The 20,837-nt window shown below is 37.2% G+C and overlaps 1 protein-coding gene across 6 annotated transcripts in view; it reads right to left on the minus strand.

Moving 5' to 3' along the window:
• Positions 1-20,837, minus strand: part of flt1 (fms related receptor tyrosine kinase 1) — a 274,469-nt gene that overhangs the window by 216,082 nt on the left and 37,550 nt on the right. For all 6 annotated transcript variants that reach the window (XM_069891516.1, XM_069891514.1, XM_069891517.1 and 3 more), the window contains exons 3-7: positions 20,446-20,663; positions 13,253-13,377; positions 4,854-5,013; positions 2,825-2,961; positions 172-346 (exon numbers count right to left, since the gene is read on the minus strand). In XM_069891516.1, the coding sequence (XP_069747617.1) occupies positions 172-346; positions 2,825-2,961; positions 4,854-5,013; positions 13,253-13,377; positions 20,446-20,663 (815 nt within the window). The remainder of the gene's footprint in view (positions 1-171; positions 347-2,824; positions 2,962-4,853; positions 5,014-13,252; positions 13,378-20,445; positions 20,664-20,837) is intronic.

A 20,837-nucleotide genomic window follows, 5' to 3' on the forward strand; every position in this document is an offset into this window, starting at 1 on the left:
CATGGAGATGTGGCGAATTCAAACCAATAAAGTCTTTCTTTGATTCACCCTCATGCTGTGTGGACATTTCTTTATTCGGTCGTGCTGCCACAACAGTTGCTACAACAGAATAAGGATTTCTAGGACAGAGTAAATTAATGTTTTAATTTTGAAAATGTTACTATTTCTTACCATAAACATTGACAGTTGCTTTCCTTTTCTTCACGGTTTTCCCATTTTTAACTTGACATATGTAATTCCCTTTGTCTGATGTGAGAACTTTGTCTATCACAAGGGTGCTGTGGAATGTATTTTTCATACGATCTGTCTGGTCAATTCTTGTTGTTATAGAATTGTTTCTGTTTCGCTGAAAAACACAAGTAGAAGTAATTAGCCTTGCCTATAACAAACTTGTGGCTTCAATCAGAGAAAGGAAATTGTTTAAGCTTTAATACAATAATACAAGTGAAGGCAATCCACAAATCCAATTTTGTCAAGTTGTGTCTTTTATTTTAAGGCTTCGGCAATGATTTGCTTTCACCCCAGTTCTGAAAATTTTGAGATGACTGAGAACTATAAATGTTTCCTTGAATGCCTGACAGGATAGACTGGTGGGTAGTTTGTGAGATGGTACACCATTTCCTTCTTCCTTTATCATACTGATTTCTGCGTGCTCCCTATGCATGGACTCAAGATTCTCTATAGCATCTTTGGGTTCAGATTAGGGTTATACCATCTTCACCTCAAAGGGTTAGGATCCAAGGACTCTCAAAAATGAGTGGAGTGGGGATTTTCTTAAGGAGACTGAAAAAGCATTGAATCTTTTCCTCTGTATATTAATAAACAGCATAAAAACTGCTTCACCTGCTCAGGATTTCTAGGATACCTGCTTTCATTTAGACTCTATTTTATTGAAATTAGTTACTAGTACAATAATATTTTGTTTTGCAACTTTCAAATTAAATAGTTTGTATTCTTTCTAAATTAGTTTATTATTTTGTTTTCATATTGATTTATTAATTTGAATGAAGTCTATTTCATATAGTACATATTCCATTGCAAATGAAAAGCAGATTGTCATACTCAGAGGTACTAGTACACGATCCTTTATCCGGAACCCTTGGGGGAGAGTGTGTTCCGAATTTCGGATTTTTCTGGATTTCGAAAAGCTAGATTTAAGCCCGCCCGAATTGTGCTGCCGTATCCCTGCCATCTCCCCCCACCCCGTCGCCTGCCTGACTCGCGCTGCTGGTCTCTCACCCGCCTGACTCGCACTGCCAGTCTCCTCCCTCCTCGCCCGCTAGACTCACGCTGCCAGTCTCTCCCCCTCACCCGCCCGGTCTCTCTCGGCAACCTGACTCACGCTGTCAGTCTCTCCCAGCCGCCCAACTTGCCACCTCTCTCCCCACTTGCCGGATTTTGGAGCTTTCTGCATTTTAGATGTCCTGATAAAGGACACGGAAGAGCCTTTTCCTGTGCTAAAAATCATTTTGTTCTTTGCATTATTTTTATACAGCAATTGAAAGGGAAAATATTAATTTCATATTAGGATGCTTCTGTAAAGATTTGCACACAACTAAATTCGTAAAATAAAAACATTAGAAAATTGTTTCCTGTTTAAAATGCTGTGTATCAGACAAATCATTTGTTATCCTAATGCAGCTTTTTTACTTCAGAAATATGGTGAGAATAATCCTTCCCTCGTGATTGTTAAAATGTTCTGATATGTTATAAAATAAAATAACAAAATTTTAATACATTATACAAAATTGTATATTTACCTCATTGTATTTTACATGAATGTGCAGAAAAATCTACAGAAAATAGTCCACTGTGCAATTGGATCCTAGATTTCAGGATTGTATTTGATGTCATATTGTACTCTGACAATAAATCTGAACTTTCACATTGAACTTTGAAAAGCAGGAGCCATATAAACAAGTTTTTTTTTAGGATTTGATCATCATTGTCGAAACTAATATTTATTGCCAACCCCAATTGCCCTTTGGAAGGTGATGGTAAACAACTTTCTGAAATTACTCTAGTACTTCTGGTGAAGTTATTTCCAAAGTACTGTTGAGTGGAAAGTTCCAGGACTTAAACCCAGGCACAATATAGGAAGGGCAATATAGTTCCAAATCAGGATGGTGTCCTTCTCATTGGCGGTAGAGGTCACAGGTTTGGGAGATCCTATCTGAATAAGTTAGATATGCAGCTAAAAATGGATTTTGGGATGGCACAAAATGTATCAAGTACTTGCCGGTTGTAGAAAGAATGCACGTTTAGGCTTATGGACAAGTACAAATCAAGTGGACCACTTTATTTTAGATCCTGTTAAAATTCTTCAGTTGCACTCACACAGGCAAACCTAAATATTTTCCTTTGAAGATGCAGGTTGTGGTGAGGGTGGGGAGCAGTGGTAGGAGCCGTGGACAATGAATTTTGTGATAAAGTTTGTGTATTTTTTAAAAAATCACTTTTTTTCTATAAAAGGGACAAATTATATGCCTAGATTATTAAGTGAACAGATTAAAATGTTTATTTTAACATTTGTTGCTTTTTTTCTTTAATTTAACAGTCTGATAGTTGTGTATAGATTTTAATTTGGAGAGATATCACTACATATCAATTCAGAAACATGAAATTAAAGGCTATGCAATTTTTTTCCAAATTTTCAGGTTCTCTTCCAATCTAAGTTAATTGATGTAAACAAAGTGCAACATATGTAAAAATTTCCTGGCAATCTTCATGGACAAGGGAAAGAGATTCATAAACAAAGGCTGTGTCATCAACTAAACTGTGACTTTAATGCCTTTTTTGCCTGTATCCTATTGAAGATACCTACTTTGCCAGGGAAATCCCAATATATCCCAACTCTTGAATTCAATTCAGTGGTCACTGTGCACTCTATAGCAAGTGATCTTCCACTCAGCATCTTGACAGGACTGGTCACATTGAGCTGTACACTGTCGATGCTAGTGACTACATTTAAAACAAAAATAATAGAAAATTATTATAGACAACTTACACATCTCTATATCATTTTATTTCACATGCTGCCCAGATTTTATTTCCTTTTATAAATTAACTGAATATAATAAAGCATATTTGCATATGAACTAATGATGCACAATAGGTTCAACTATATTAAGTAAAAGTTGGTAGCACTTTTTCGCCCATTGCTGGTTATATTCTCTCTTCTGTTTCTTTTACATCTGTTTTCTCACCTAAAGAACAAACAGTTCACTAAAGTAAATTGATGGACTTCTGTGTGAAAAGAGGAGATCAATATAACAAGGTAAATTAGTCATCTTAAAATAATGTCTGTACAATATTTTCTTGAATGAATGGGCGATATGTTTACGCCAGGTTTGAAATTACTTGGGTGACTCTATTTGGCTTTAAATGAATTGTCTTCTTTGGGTCTGCAAAGACTGATTTGGCACAGGTCTTTATTGGGTTTGATGAGGGAATCAGTGTGAAAGTAAAAGATGTTGGCCCACCAAGATTTGATAATTTCTACACACGATTTTCCACTTTTATGGCAGTAATAGATGTTAGACTTTGGTTCAAAGTAATCAACAATGTCCTGTAACCAAGATGTCATTCTGGCTGGCTGAGAAGCCCATCAAATTGAAGAATTATCAGAGTCAACAAAAATCAGGGGATAAAAAGCAGTCTTTAGATGTGTTTTTTTCCAGCATGGAAGATTGAAGCACACACAATGATTAAAGTAGAAAGTGATATATCAAATTATCCTTGAAAAATATCTAATTCAATTAAAATTTTAATCTAATTAATAGAAAGGGATCCAATATGAAATATTTGAGGGGATTATAATGATAAATTAGTTATTTGATCTGAGAAGTTTGCTATGCAACAATATTTAAAACTCAAATAAACAAAATTTATCTAAGTGGAACATGTTCACAGTATTTTAAATTAAAAAATAGTTCATAGAATTGTGAAAATTTCCATCAATGTAATATTTGCACTCGATTCCAACATAGAAGTCATCAAAACAGTGCAGTCAGTTAGAGGAAGATGAATTTGACAACTTCAGGATTTTTTCCACAGTACAATAAACTTGTCGGTTTCACCGTGCAATGTCAACAAATGTTGATAGTTTTGCAAATCTAAATTCTTGGTTACTCTGTTTAAACTAATAAATATGAATGGACCAGGTAGATAGGTGAATAGACTAGGTTCACGAGAATGTTGACAGGATTTCAAGGTTTGAGTTACAGGGAAAGGTTGTGCAGACTGGGGCTTTTTTCTCTGGAGCGTAGAAGATTGAGAGGGGACTTGATCGAGGTGTTTAAGATTTTAAAAGGGACAGACAGAGTAAACGTGGATAGGCTTTTTCAATTAAGAGTGGGGGAGATTCAAACTAGAGGGCATGGTTTAAGATTGAAGGGGGAAAATTATAAGGGGAACATGAGGGGAAATTTCTTTACGCAAAGGGTGGTAGGGATGTGGAATGAGCTTCCGACAGACGTGGTCGAGGCGGGATCATTGGTTATATTTAAGGAAAGACTGGATAGTTACATGGATAGGAGAGGACTGGAGGGGTATGGACCGGGTGCTGGTAAGTGGGACTAGGAGGGTGGGGATTTGTTACGGCATGGACTAGTAGGGCCGAACTGGCCTGTTCTGTGCTGTAAGTGGTTATGTGGTTACTCAAAAATTACTGTTTTGAGATGTCATTGTAAAATTGATAATCTGCTTAGAGGGAACAAACAACTGACATTTATGAACATTTTAACACAAAGTATCTGAAATATTAGGTTATAAAAAATAACAGGAATGACAGCACAATACATTATTACACACCAGTTATAACAATGGCAGATTAGAAAAGTGCTGCGACAAACCTTCCCTATGTGTTAGATAATAAGAATAAAACGTCTTTCCATTCACAGTGGTTTCACATGATAGTAGGCAAATAAACTTGTAAGTGGGTCTGGGAATAACAAAGCCTCGTTTACTGTCCCACATGATCTCATTTCCATCAGCAGTAAAGGAAAGTAAATCCTGAAAATATAGGCAGAAGTTATGTCAATACAGTGAATTATTTAAGGGTGAGAAAAAAAATATAATGGCTAGTTTAGTTCTAAAGAACAAAGATGAAATACCACTGATATGCCACTAGTAGCTCTGAAATCTAAAGCAATCATTTCAAACAACTTAGACCAAAGACATAGGAGCAGAAATAGGCTATTCAGACTATTGAGATTGCCCCACCATTCAATCATGAGCTGATCCATTTTCCCCACTCAGCCTCAATGCCCAGCCTTCTTCCCATAATCTGTGATGCCATGGTTAATCCAGAGCCTATCTTCCTTAAATACACCCACTGTCTTAGTTACCACAACCGTCTGTGGCAACAAATTCCACAGATTCACCACCCTCTGGCTAAAGAAATTCCTCCGCATCTCTGTTCTAAGAAGACACCCTTCAATCATGAAGTTGTGCCCTCTTGTCCTAGACTCTGCCACATTAGAAACAATCTTTCTATATCTACTCTGTCCATGCCTTTCAACATTCAAAAAGTTTCAATGAGTACAGGGCAAGAGCTGTCAAGTGTTCCTTATACGATAATCCTTTCATTCCCAAAAGCATCCTTGTGAAGCTCCTCTGAATCCTCTCCAATGCCAGCACATCCTTTCATGAATCAGGAAACCAAAAATGCTCACAATACTCCAAGTGGGTCTCACCAGTGCCTTAAAAATGATCAACATCACATCACTACTCGTCTAGTCTATTTTTCACCACCAACTCGACCAGCAAATTTACCTTCAGGGTATCCTGCTTGAGGACTCTCAGCTCCCTTTGCATTTGGGAATTTTCATTTTTCTCCCCATTTCAAAAATAGTCTACCCATTTTCTTCTTCTACCAAAGTGCATGAATGTACACTTTCTGACATTGTCATTCATTTGCCACTTCTCTGCCCATTCTCCTAAATTGTTGAAGTCCTTCTGCAGCCTTCCTGTTTCCTCAATGCTATATGCTCTTCCATCTACCTTTGTATCATGTGCAAACTTGGTCACAAAGCCGTTCATTCCATAATCTAAATCATTGACATACAACATAAAAAGAAGCGGCCTCAACAATGATCCCTGTGGAACATCACTAGCAACTGGCGTCTAACCAGAATACGATCCATTGATTCCAATTCTCTGCTTCCTGCCAATCAGCCACTGCTCTACCCATGCTAGTATGCTTCCTGTAATACAATGGCTCTTAACTTGTTAAGTAGCCTCATGTGCAGCATCTTGTTAAAGGCCTTCTGAAAATCTAAATACACAACATCCATTGCATCTCCCTTATCTACCCTGCTTGTCACTTCAAAAATTCCAATAAATTTGTCAAAGAAGATTCTCCCTTAAGGAAACTATGCTGGCTTAGCCCTATCTGGTCATGTACCACCAAGTACTCTGTAACCTCATCCTTGACTATCAACTCCAACATCTTCTCTACCACTAATGTAAGGCTAACTGGTCTATCATTTCCTTTCTACTGCCTCTTCCTTCTTGAATAGTGGGGCGACATTTATGATTTTCCAGTCCTCCAGGACCAAGTCAGAATCTGTTGATTCCTGAAAGATCAAAGTACAATGCCTCCACAATCTCACCAGATTAGAAAACTTGTTAAAACAAATTTTCCATTCAATACTTAATTTACTTATATACCATTCAAAAGTGAAGGTAAATACTCTCTGAAAAAATGTCTATTCACAATATTCAGGAATCCCAAAAAGAATACAATTATCTGAAAAGGGCTTTTGTTTGAACTTCTTCTGTCAATGTATCTTTAAATTTATTATTCCAAATATAGAATTTACCTATGTGACAAGCATTTTTCATAGATAGAACATTCACCTTAATATCAGCACAGAAGAATCCCAAAATATGCCGAAATTTATAAATTGTATTTCTGGCCTACAACTTGTACCACAAGTAGTTAAAGTGATTACAAATTTCTAAACGTGATTAGAAATTGGATTTGCATTAACAAGACCTGTGTTTGAGTTAACAAGGTGAGCACTTTTTCCAATTGATAACTTACTTTATTTGTCAGAACTGAATATATTAAAGGGTTCTGAAGCATTTTATTTGACTTAAAAGACATTACAGGCAAGTCTGAAAATTGAGTTATTTTTCAATTAATTTATCTACTTGTATTCATATTTCTTCATAAAATACTTTTAAATGATGTATCATGCTACACCTATCACCTCTGCACAAAAACTAAACACAATGCCAATTTATTATAATATTAAGCATTTTCAGATAAATGACAGTCTTTGAGGCACACAGCACAGAAGGAGACCATGCAGCCTATTCATGCCAATCTTTTTGCCCATCCATTAATCCCTTTTGCCCATCCATTAATCCCTTTTGCCCATCCATTAATCCCTTTTGCCCATCCATTAATCCCTTTTGCCCATCCATTAATCCCTTTTGCCCATCCATTAATCCCTTTTGCCCATCCATTAATCCCTTTTGCCCATCCATTAATCCCTTTTGCCCATCCATTAATCCCTTTTGCCCATCCATTAATCCCTTTTGCCAGCATTTAGACTGTATGCCTTGCCTATTTATGTGTCTATCTAAATGCCTCGGTAAATTGATAGAGGTTAATAATCCCTTGGAAGGTATCAGTATGGTATGCATATCTAAATTGGCTAATAAGCAGATAATTAATGCCCCTGAGCCCTGACAAACCTGATTATACAGTTGGAGTTCTTACTGATCAAACACAGTAGTTCCTCTCATAAAGAAATCTATGCATCTGCTCTCTATTCAGATAATCTATCACAAATAAAGTGTTTACTTAAAGGCTATCTGGTAACATGATTGAAGTCCTAAGGATATCACATTAAAAATCTGTCAACAGATCAAATGCACTTCACTGAAGCAAAGTTATAAAGTTATAATAGCGTTATAATGCGCTGGGTAGGTCGTAGGTCACGTCTCCAGAATGGAGAACCATCGCCTTCCCAAGATCGTGTTATATGGCGAGCTCTCCACTGGCCACCGTGACAGAGGTGCACCAAAGAAGAGGTACAAGGACTGCCTAAAGAAATCTCTTGGTGCCTGCCACATTGACCACCGCCAGTGGGCTGATATCGCCTCAAACCGTGCATCTTGGCGCCTCACAGTTCAGCGGGCTGCAACCTCCTTTGAAGAAGACCGCAGAGCCCACCTCACTGACAAAAGACAAAGGAGGAAAAACCCAACACCCAACCCCAACCAACCAATTTTCCCTTGCAACCGCTGCAACCGTGTCTGCCTGTCCCGCATCGGACTTGTCAGCCACAAACGAGCCTGCAGCTGACGTGGATATTACCCCTCCGTAAATCTTCGTCCGCGAAGCCAGGCCAAAGAAGAAAGAGAAGATAATGAAATAGACTTCCTTAATTTCTGCACCTCATCTTCCTCCTCCTCACTACAAGTTCAATTGTACAGGGTGTTAGTGAAGCCACATTTTTTTGTCCCCTTACTATAACAATACAGTGGCATTGGAGGCAGTGAAGAAGAGATTCATTGGACTATTTTATTGGATGAGAGGATTGTCCTGTCAAGAAAGACTAAACAGATTGAGTATGTACTCGTAGTGGTTCTCAATCTTTTTTGGTCTAAGACCCACCTGGTTTCCAGCTTAATGTGCCATGGCCCACTAGTGGCAATGACTGAGTAAGATTTTCAAATCAAAGGTAGCTCTGTAAAAAACACTTCTTTATCTAATTTAAAGTATTTTATTGAACATTTTTAAAGACCCACATGGAAACATACTGTGACCCACGGCCCACTGGTTGAGAACCACTTCTTACAGTTTAAAATATTGAGAAGTGATCTTATTGTAATAGCAGGGCAGATGTTTTCACTGGTGGGAGAATCTGGAAAGAAGGAAAGTATATGGAATTTTCTTCTCACAAAAGATGGTGAATCTCTTGAGTTCTCTGTCCCAGAGAATCCTTAAGTGAAAATGAGTATAATATGAGAGTGTATAAGAAAATCTTCAGATGCTGGAGTCTAGTACAGTACATAATAAGTGCTGGAGAAATTCAGCAGGTCATGAGGCATCCATAGGAAGTAAAAGGCAATCAGTGTTTTGGACTTGAGCTCTTCATGAGAAATGTGGAAAATCAGGCAGACACCTGAATAAAAAGGTGGGGAGGGGAGGATAAGTATGAAGAGGAGAGAGGAAGAGCATAGATTAACAGGTAAGTGTCAATTGGTGGATATGGGTGGAAGGGTAGAAGATGAGAAATGATAGGAGGAGAGGGCAAAGGGCTAAGAAAGATTACTCTTTGGTGGGAGAAGGAAGGGAAGGAGTGGGTAGCCGGAGGAAGGGAGACCGAGGATTAAGAAAAGAGACTGGAAGAGGGATTAACAAAAATTGGAGGCTAATATTGATGCCATTTAGTTGGAGACTACTGAGACCAAATATCAGGTATTGTTCCTCCAATTTGTGGTGACATAAATTTGGCAGTCATGAAGCCATGGACAGCCATGTCAATCTGGCAAATGTATGTGGAATTAAAGTGGTTGTCAATTGGTGGGTGTTCGTTGTTGGAGCAGACAGAGTGAAATGATCTCCCAGTCTGTGTCCAGTCTCCCCAACATATAGGAAGCTGCTCCAGGAGCACTGGATGTAGGAGAAGACCCCCACAGATTCACAAGTGAAGTGTTGCTTTACTCAGGATAGTTTGCAGCTCCGAGGCGCTGCTTGCGGTCACAGGAATAGGTACCAAAGGCATAATTGGTGGGAAGAGAAGAGTGGACGAGGGAGTTGTAGAGGGAGTGATCCCTTTGGAAGGTAGAGAGGGGAAGAGAAAATGTATTTGGTGGTGGGATCCTGTTGTAGGTGGTGTAAATTATGGAGAATAAAATGCTGGATGCAGAGATAGTAGGGTGATAGGTCAGGACAAGGACCTTGCTTTGTCTGGGGGTTTGGGGGTTGGGGTGGGAAGAGCAGATGTTCAGATAATAGAGAAAATCAAGGTGAAAGCTAAGTTAGTGGCAGTAGAGGGGAGTAAAGAAAAAACCTAAGAGGTGATGAGGAAGGAGTAGTGGGCTGAGAAAGAAATTTGCTGATAGGAGGAAAGAATGGAAGGCAGTGGGAAGATGAAGGAGGAAAAATTCTAATTTGCACAAGGCCCAAAGCATCATGTATGATAAAATAGCACATTGCAGAAATGCTCTGCCTCTGCTAGCTTTAAAATGAATAGGCAGAAGGGTCTGATCCAGAGAGGGAGGGTGGAATTGCAGGAGCATCAATAAAAGAGGAAAGAAATTACATGAGGATTGGGCTAAGGGAGATGGGGAGCAGTGGGTATTTTGACATGCTGAAGTTTTAAGGCAATTGGAGGTGAAAACTGCAAACAAACCAAGGAACATACTAAAGCAGAAAATGCTTTCATCCGAATGGTCATTGATGTGAAAACTTAATAGCAATTTTCTGTTTCTATAGATGATACTTTTCCTGCTGAGCATTTGTTTTTTCTGTCTTTATGTATATATATCCAGCATATCTTCAGCTTTTTGTTTTGTACATACTAAAAGATAAGCCTATGAAGCAAAATTGAAAGTCTAGAACAATATGGTAAGAGATTAAGTGAGGTTAACCTCCTTCTGCTAATGTCAAAACAGTTAAAACTGCTTCTGTCTGAGTAACCAGTGATATTGATAGATCACAAATATCTACAAAGATTGTGAAGATGGCATCAAAGTGATTATTTAAATGTTGCTTCATGTCACTTGTGCACATGTTATCTGACCTAACCTGACTCCATATAAGGGCACAATGCATGAACATACTGTATTTGCTTTTGGTCATCAGAACTTACATGACACCAAGTTACATAGTGCACAAAGTGTTGCAAAATTTTCAAAGAATTTCTGTCTCCTAGATATCAAAATTCTATTGGCTACATTGGAACTGGCTTTAAAAACTAGATTTTACACTCTCTCAGCGATATCACAGCAAAGATAGAGGAAGAGGGAAGAAAAAGATTGTGCTTTGATCCAAAAAATACAACACAAATGCAAATACTTTTCTCATGTTCTTTCATTAAAATGTTCAATGATGGTGTGACAGAAGGATGCCTCAAGAAGCATGTAATAAACATGACTATGGGCCTATCTCACCAACTTCCTGTCAACACAGGATACAGACCTTCTGTCTCTGTTCTGTGCTGCCAACTTGGTTGTTTAAATGGAAACTACTATTTGTGCTTCAGGGAAATATTTATATATTTATGTGTGTGTGTGTGTGTGTGTGTGTAAGCATCTTTTTGCTTTATGTGTGGATGTTCTTCTATTTACGTTTACTTTCCTGATTATACAGGGAATTGCCTTGAAAATTGCATTACTATCTCCAAATAACCTATTGAATGGAAAACCTTTCCACCTGTTTGAGGAATGGAATTAGAAGATTGTTACATTCACTTTTCTGGTGAATGGTTCTGATTTCTTGCTTTAACATTTTTGTTCTGTGTTCTTTATGGTTTTGTTAAACAGTGTGGCAGATGGTATGTGATTAAACTGAGAAATGTCTGCAGATGTAGTCTTGCATAAGTCACAATATTCTCCATCCAATTCCATGCTATTTTCCTTCAAAAATCCTGATTGATGCATTAGAATGTTTTTTAATTCTTTGCTCCAGGCAAAATAACACTAGTTTAACACATTAGGAATCCTAGGAAACTATATGCTTTACTAATCTCTCTCTCAGTATTCCCTGCCACTTCCAAGGATTTATGAACATAATAACCCTGATCTCCATGTTTTTGTGCATTTTCAGAACTGTGACTTTAGTTTATACAGGTATATTGTATTTGAGGAGACTTAGTATGTCACCGAAGATGCTTGAAAATTTCTACAGGTGAACCATGCACAGCATTCTGTCTGGTTACATCACTATTTGGTATGGAAGTGCCAAGGCACAGGAAAAGAAAACACTCCAGAATTGTTAACTCAGCCAGTGACATCTCAGGCACCAGTCTTCACTCTATGGAGGACATCTACAAGAGATGGTGTCTTAAGAAAGCAACCTTTATCCTCAAGGACCCTTACCACCTAGGCTATGCCCTCTTCACACTGATACCACCAGGAAAAAGGTGCAGGTGCCTAAAAATGTGCACCCAGCAGAACTAGGGCAGCTTCTTCCATTCTGCCATCAGAGTTCTGAATGGACAATGAACCACAACTAATTTTCTCCTATTTTCTTGCACTATTTATTTAATTTATAGCAAGGTTTGAACTATATCGCTGCTGCAATAACAACAGTTTTCATGACATGTTCGTGATAATAAATTCATTTCATTTTATATTAAATTTCACCTGTCATGTCTATCCATTCTATCAGCCTTTCTATCTTTTACTATCCTATTCATTATTTGTACATTTGTTTCAGGTTTCTTAAAACACAGAGGCCATCAAGTATTGTTCAATTCTCAGAGCAATCCCATTCATTCACTTATTTTCCCCTTTGCTGGTTCTTTCTCACATGACTGTCAACTCACAACTCAACTTGGACTCTCTTATCAAAGTAATTCACAGTAACCAATTAATCTAAATAGCCAGCATATCTTTTGGATGTAGGAGGAAAGTAGAGCACCCTGGGCAAACCCACATTGTCACAAGTCAAAACATTCAAACATCAACATATAAAGCCAAATCAGGATTGAACCCAAGTTGCTGAATGTCTAAAGGAGCAACATTACTTAACTGCATAACCACGCTCATCTGGCACTCATCCCCAAATTAACAGGAAGGAATGAAAGATTAGATGATTATGGCAAAACCATTTACATTTCTTACACACTTGCAGCTCAACCAGAATACATTTTTCTGCCTGCTTTTGAAAGAGAATGAGAATGTATATTCAAAGCTATAAAAACTTCAATTTTCTAAGCAAAACTTAATGATCACTTGGATGATGTGAGTGCTTTTAAACTGAAAACTATGGTACAACAGCATAATTATTCTATAAAGCTGAATCAAGAAGAAACAGAAAATAGGATAGTTCCTTCCATTTTCAGAGCTATTGTTTCTACATTTCTTTACAATCTGGCATACAGCCACATCCACGTTTATTCTGATCTCTTCAGATTAAAAGTACTGTAGTTTCATCACATTGATAAATAAACAATCAGCATTAGTGCAAGCCATTATGGATGCCGAGATCTCCTGGAACAAATATTGGAAACAATGGAGGCTAATTAATCTTAACAATGTTTGGTAGTTATCAAATCCTACCTACCGTGTTCAAAGTGACAGTGAAATCTGGAGCTGTGATCCTACATGGAATAATTAGTTTTTTTCCTTCAGTCATGTACACAACTTTGGGTATTTCTGCGTATTGGTCGACAAATGGATTATGTTTGTCTAAAAAAGAATTAACATTTCCATTCAGTTAAAATGTACAAAACAAATTAATCCCTTTTGCGGCACAGAAAGATGTCGTCTCAGAGTTAACAAAAATCTATTTATAGAAATCCACCATCATCCTTCCCAATACCAGTCATACATGAAGCTAACCTTTAATTTTAGATTTTTGAGTGAAAATAGTTAGTCATTGAAACAGCACATTTTAAGAAACATAAATCTTTAAGCATATTAAGAGATTTTTCTCTGCTATACCAGGTACTGTGAGGATTCACAAACTTTATACTTACCTTGATATGATTCTCCTAATAAATTTCAGAGTTCATTTGCACTGCAATTTGAAAGGGGGTATGAACCAGAAACATAACAATAAATGAAAGATTGGCATGATATAGAGTACATGCATAATGGAGCTCCAAATGATTTTTTTCCATTAAAATGTAATATCTTCAACTGCTTTAGTCAACCAGTAACAAGGTTCTAGATGATCAAAATGTCAAAGGTGAACAAACCAGAATTAATACTATGCTAAGATATTTTCTTAAGGAGTCAAAACCATGATGTGTTGTGGTGTCCCCTACCACAGTCTGGTAGGGGACACTAATGTCCCCAAATGAAAAGCCCTGCAAAAGATAGTGGACACAGCCCAGGACATCACAGGTAAAACCCTCCGCACCATTGAGAACATCTAGCAGCAGCAATTATCAAGGATCCACACCACTTAGTACACACTCTGTTCTCACTGGAAATAGGTCTAGGTGCCACAAGACTCGCACCATCAGGTTCAGGAACAGCTGCTACCCCTCCACCATCAGACTCCTCAGCAACAAACTCAGAGACATATTTAAGGACTCTTATTTTTGCACTTTATTGATTTTTTTTCCTCTGCATTGCACAGTTTGTTTACATTTCTTGATTTGCCTGCATATGCACATTGAGTCCATTTTTTTCACACTGCCAATAACTGATCATTCTGCCTCGCCCACAAGTCAAAGAATCTCAGATGTGATGTCATGTATGTACTCTAACAATAAATCTGATTCTGATCTGAAATGGCAGAATATATAAGCAATCTGACATTTTAGCATTTAGTTATATGACAAGTTTTTATTATAGAAAGGTGAAGACTGTAATATCAATTATATTGCTTGTTCTAACCTGCTACAAGAATAAAATAAACATACAACTGTGCTAAGAATTAAATGTATTCCTGCCCTGAAAGCCTAATCGAGTTTTTGAAGGAGGTTATAAAAGAAATTGATGAAGGTAGAATGGTGAATGTGGTGTATATGAATTTTAGTAAGACATTTAACGTGATTTTCCTAGGTAGGCTCATCCATAAAATCATGAGGCATGGGATCTGGAAACTTGGCTGCATGGATTTGGAATTGACAAGGGAAAGGGTGTAGTAAATAGTGTGTCTTCTTCCTGAAGTTCAGTGACTTGTGGTGTTCTGCAGGAATCTGTTTTGGGATCCATGCTCTTGAGACTTTTATAAATAACTTGGATGAGAAAGTGGGTCAATAAGTTTGCAGATGACACAAATGTTGAAAGTATTGTGACTACTGTAGAAGGTCATTGTAGGATACAACTTGATATAGACAGGATGCAGAGTTAGGCAAAGAAGTGGTAAAAGTATGAAGTCATACACTTGGGAAGATTGAACTTGGAAATGGTTAATGGCAGGATTCTTAGCAGTGTGGAGGAGCAGAGAGATTGTGGGGTTCAATTCCATAGGGTGGCCAAGAAGGCATATTGTGTATGGCCTTCATTAGTCAGAGGATTGAGTTTATGAGCCATGAGGTAACGATGTAGCTCAATAGAGTATTGTTTTCAGTTCTGGTTGCCTCATTACAGGAACCATGTGGAAGCTATGGAATGGGTACAGAGGAGATTTACCAGGAAACTGCCTGATTTGGAGAATGTCTTATGAAGAAAGGATGAGAGAGCTAGGGCTTTTCCCTATGGGGCAACAGAAGATGAGAAGTGACATAATATGATTATGAGAAGCATAGATGGGGTGGACAGCCAGCACCTTTTTACTCAGGGTGACAATAGCTGATATCAGAGGACATCAAAGTTTATGGGAGAGGTCAGAGATAGGTTTTATTTTCACAGAGTGGTGGGTCAATGAAATGTATTGTTGGGGATGGTGGTGGAATTTTATATAAAAGGGATATTTAGAAGACTCTAAATAAACACATGGATGTAAAAAAAATAGAGGATTATGGGTGTGAGGGAGGGAAGTGATAGACTAATGAGGAACAGATTTATATAGGTTCACACAACATTGTGGGCAAAAAGGCCCAAACTATACTATACTGTTCTATGCTGTACATTGGCTCATTGGTACAAATTAAGCAGTTAAGCCTCAACTATCACTTCTCCCTCACTCTCTGCCTCTCACTCTGATTCTCCCTCTGCCTCTCTCAGCATTTCTGCCTTGATATTACTGCCCCACATTCACCCACTTCTGCCATGGTCACAAATTGCCAGAAGGTGTTTCTTTTAATTTTGTCTCCTTTTTGTCTCCCTTTTCTTTTGTTTCCACCAACAGCCTTGCACTACTTTCATAGACATTTCTTTATGAACATTAAGGTCTCTAGAAATACAAGTTGCCTTTATATTCTCTTTCATATAGCAGTTTCACCCACAACTTACAAATTCATGGAAAATAAACATGGTTATGAGTGCAAAATACAGTTTAATTCCACTCCGTTTAAATGCAACTTTCTTAACACAACCAAAAATTTTAACCCACAATTATTACAATGTAAATCACAGAATGGCAATACTGTTTAAAATTACATGGAGCTCAAATTTTTACTCTGAGTGAATTTAATAACCTATTAAATGAATATTCCCAACTTTGTGTAACAAACTTATTCCCTAGTTGTATCAATGTATTTTAAGTAAAGCAATTCTATTGTCTGAGATTTCACACAAAATAAAAAACCAGAAGGAAAAAGATACCCCAAGGACCACTTAATCAGATGAAAGCCTGGATTTGTTTTCTTTACATTAGAGGAAAGTTGCATTCTTAATTTTTTTTTAGAAAAAGTGTATTTTGTAACATTACACACCCCCTCAAAGCCTTTATCAGGGAGCAGAAGTAATTACTCCCTTGTGTACCATTCAAAATTGGCACAAAATGATTAAAGATTATTACTGTGTGGCTTCCTGAGACTCGCCATCTCATTGTGGAGATCACACAAAGTGCAAGGAAGAAGTGCTGGACATTTCTACATGCAGACATACTGTCACCAGCTATTGAACCCAACACTATGCTTTTGGGACTGCGACTTTAACTTCAACCCTAACCCTAATGCTGAGAAGTAGAGCAGTAAGTGACAAACATACAGGGTAACCTGCAAGAAAAAGTAATTTATCTTTGTTCTAATTTGAGGTAATTGAAATTTAGATAATTTTGTGATAATTATGTCTCTACTTTGCAAGGCTGTGTTTTCTTGATCTCTTGATCCCCAATTTCAAACAGGGCAACAGTAGTAGTGGAGCAATTGGCCTCTGTGTCCTACGTAAGACAATGGATAAAACAATGCTCCCCAATATTTAAAAATCAGATTTGGATTCAAGACACTATTAATTGCATTTGTCTGGGAAATTCACTCTATAGAGATAATAATTACTCACATTTAGAACTGATAATAAATGGCATTCATATAGCAGCACAAGCACTGGACAGTAAAAATTCATACCTGCCAAAAGAAATATCAAGGCAGGTCAAAGCTGCAAGTTTCAAGGACAGTCTTAAAATAGGAGAGAGAGTGGGAGAGATAGGGAGGTTCCACAATGTCATTCAAAAGACTTATGGCAAAGATGGTTGGTTATATGTAGGAATGCTCAGGGATTGAGAAATCAATAGATTGTACAGATGAAGAAATTACAAAGGGTATAAAGAAGCAAAATAATGGAAAGATTTGAACAAATTATGAGAAATTGAGGTGCTGACTGGTCAAGAACTGATACAGATTAGTGCCCACAGATGTGATAGGTAAGCGATAAAACAAACAGAGATGTGGAGAAGTTCAAGTTTACAGAGAGTGGAAATTTGAGAAATGATTACAGATCATTGGAAGTGTAGAGTCCATTTGGTAACAAAGGCATGAACAAGAGTTTCAATAGCTGATGAGCTAAAGGAATATCTGAAGATCAATGTGAAGTGCGAAATAGATGTGGATAGCAATTCAAGATTGTGAAACACAGAAGTCTGGGCTCAGGCCTGCAACATTTTTTCCTCCTATGGATGCTGCAAGACCTGCTGAGTTCCTCCGGCATGTCTGTGTTTTGACAACAATTCAAGGTTACTTGTTTCAAGAGTTTCTGCTATTGTATAATGTACTAACTGTAGATTTCTGCAGAGATACTTGTGTTTTTATTCTTAACATCACAACCTGTGATATATTACATATTAATTTATTTTCATTTCTATATATTTTAAGCAATGGCAGTGCTTAGGAAAGCAGTCATTTAAACAAATAAAACTCAAAGGAACCTCCATAGATGGTTCCGATCTGAATACATTATTGCAAAGAATTTAAAAAGTTAATGATCTTGATAACTAGGATAAATATTTTTTATATTATAGAGAAAATATTTGGAATTGTTAAAATACAGGCAAAAATATGGTTATACATATTTTTATTGCCCGTTCTTAACGGGCAGCATGGTTAACATGGCTCAATGCTATTACAGCACTTGTGATTGGGACCAGGGTTCAATTCCCACACTGACTGTAAGGAGTTTTTACATTCTCTCCATGTCTGCATGGGTTTCCTCCAGGTGCTCCAGTTTCCTTCCTTCATTCAAAATGTACAGGGGTTATAGGTCAACTGGTTGTAATGGGATGGCATGGGCGCGTGGGCTAAAATGGCCTGTTATCATGCTCGGTCTAATTAAATTTACAAATTTCAGTATTCTTTATGCCTTCCTCAGCAATTGTCTAATGAAAAGAGAATGATTTACAGAAGTATATGGCTAATTTAAAAAAATCAATGTTTAAAAACACGAGTCTAAATTCAAGGCATTTCAGTGCGTCATAAATATTTGTACTTTAAATCTGAGAAAAAGGCAAAATAGTGGTCCTCATGGAACTAATTTGGGAAATTGACTAAAGACAATGTCCTGCCACAGGAAACAATACAGAACCATTCTCATTCTAATTCTTTCACAATCTGTTTCCTAAATATAGGGATACACTGAAAGCACCAAGGGAATTCTTTATTTAGCTTAAGTGAGCATTCAATACCTTAATAGTTAACAAACTTGGACATGCTGACTACATTTTATTATACATCAATTAGGTGCCTCACAAGAGATTCATTAGAAATACTCAATATGTTGTTTTAATTTATTCATTCACTGGATGAAGTGTCAATAGCGAATTCTGTATTCATTGTTGACCTGTTTCTACCCCTTATTTTATAAGCCCTGGGACACCATCTTGAATGCAACAGTTCAACAATGCTGATTTCAACCAAGTGATCATAAGTAAATAATAATGGTAGAGTCAGCATTCCAATCAGCAAATTCCCATCAACAATATCCTGGGGGACTCCACTGACAAGAAACTCAATTGAATTAGTAATACAAGTTTGCAGCTACAAGAACATTAGAGACTGGGTACCCTGTAGCGAATGATGCATCTTCCATCATCCGAAGGCCTTTCCATCAATGACAATGCACCAATCGTTATAGCAAAATACTCTCCATATGCCAACAACCCCCAAAAAAATCCACAGCAGCCTGTTTAAAGTAGGTCATTTGACTGATAACCAATCAACCACCCTAAATATTCATTTCCTTTACAATGGGTGCAAAGTGACTGCAATGTGTGCCAACTACAAAACACAATGTAGGCTATCTGACAGTATAACCTAATCCTCAGCCTGTTAACGGGCAGCATGTGCATTAGAACACCACCATTGTGCAGATTCCCCTACTCAACAAATACCATAACCAGGATTGCAGCAATACAGGAAAGTGGCTCACTATTATTTTCTCAAGGGGATTAAGAATGGGCAATAAATGCTGGCTTTGCCAGCAACACCTAAATCCTGAAAATGATTTAAAAATTAAAGAAAAAATATGAAGAAATTGCAATATGAAAAAAATTAGTAGTGTGGAAAGAATAATGCACAGAGAACTAACAGATTGCATTTGATCTGTTAAGAATCTGTTTGATTTGTCAATGGGTTCTAACAACACATAAATTAGAAGACTCAGCAAATAATAGAAAATAAATCTATGATTGGAACAGTGAGGAGCGAAGGAGATGCTCCAATTCATGAAGCATTCCCATCAATGGAATTAAAAGAAGTACTGATGGTATTGTTTGTGATTCAATAAGAGCCAGAGAGAGAAAACACGAGTAGAGCTTATAATGGAAAATTAATAAAAGCAGAAAAGATGTTAAGTATAGGAGAATATTTAGGGAATAGCAATCAGAATATAATGGTAAGATTATATAATAAGATTATTTTAATTTAATAAGATTAAAATTTCCTGAAAACTACTGCAGAGGGTGTTAATGGAAGAAACTACTGCACTTTTAAGGAAAAATGGGATAAATATTTTAAGCAGAAATAAATTTATGGCTATGGAGAAAACCATAGAATACTACAACACAGAAACAGGCCCTTCAGGAAATATTATTCCACCTAGTCCCATTGACCTGCATCCGAACCAAAGTCCTCCATACCCTTCCCATCCATGTACCTTCCAAATTTCTCTTAAATGTTGAAATCAAGCCCACATCCAGAGAGAAAGGCAAAAAATTAGGCTTAAATTTTGAGCTTTTGCAAGAGCTGACATTGAGTACATGATCTCAGTAACCTTCTATACAATAAACATCAATGATGGCAGACTTGATTATTTGTGTATATTGAACATTAATAAAAATGGTGTGAATGTTTCCTACTTCTTAACATCTATTTGTCATTATTTGTTACTATTTCTAACAGAATCAATAAATCCTTGAATGGAGGCGATCCTGTAAGTTAATGGAAACAAAAAGAATGCTTATAAATCAATAACTGCCATTTGTCTTACCCTTTACAAATACATAGACAGCGGTCTTTCTTCGTTGAGCACCTGAAGATAATGTATTGCAAAAGTAGTAACCTGTGTCTTTCGCCTGAGCTTTGCTCAAAGTCAGGTTACTACAAAATGGTCTCATGTAGATCCCACTCGTACAATTAGTTATACTTATTCTTTCATTTCCATTAATTACATGGCCTGGCCAGGACCATGATACTGGTGATGATCCCCTGTGAAAATAAAGAGATCAACATTTTGTTGTTTTTTTTTTAAAATCATTTGAAACAAACATCAAGTTACTTTACACTAAGTAAAGTTTTTACAATAAAACTTAATTTTTTTCCCCATTTAATGTCTTTATATGTAATCAAATATCAAGCCAGAGTACATCTTTTCCTGTGAGT

This window comes from Narcine bancroftii, chromosome 7 (genome assembly GCF_036971445.1).
Source record: "Narcine bancroftii isolate sNarBan1 chromosome 7, sNarBan1.hap1, whole genome shotgun sequence".
NCBI lineage: Eukaryota > Metazoa > Chordata > Chondrichthyes > Torpediniformes > Narcinidae > Narcine > Narcine bancroftii.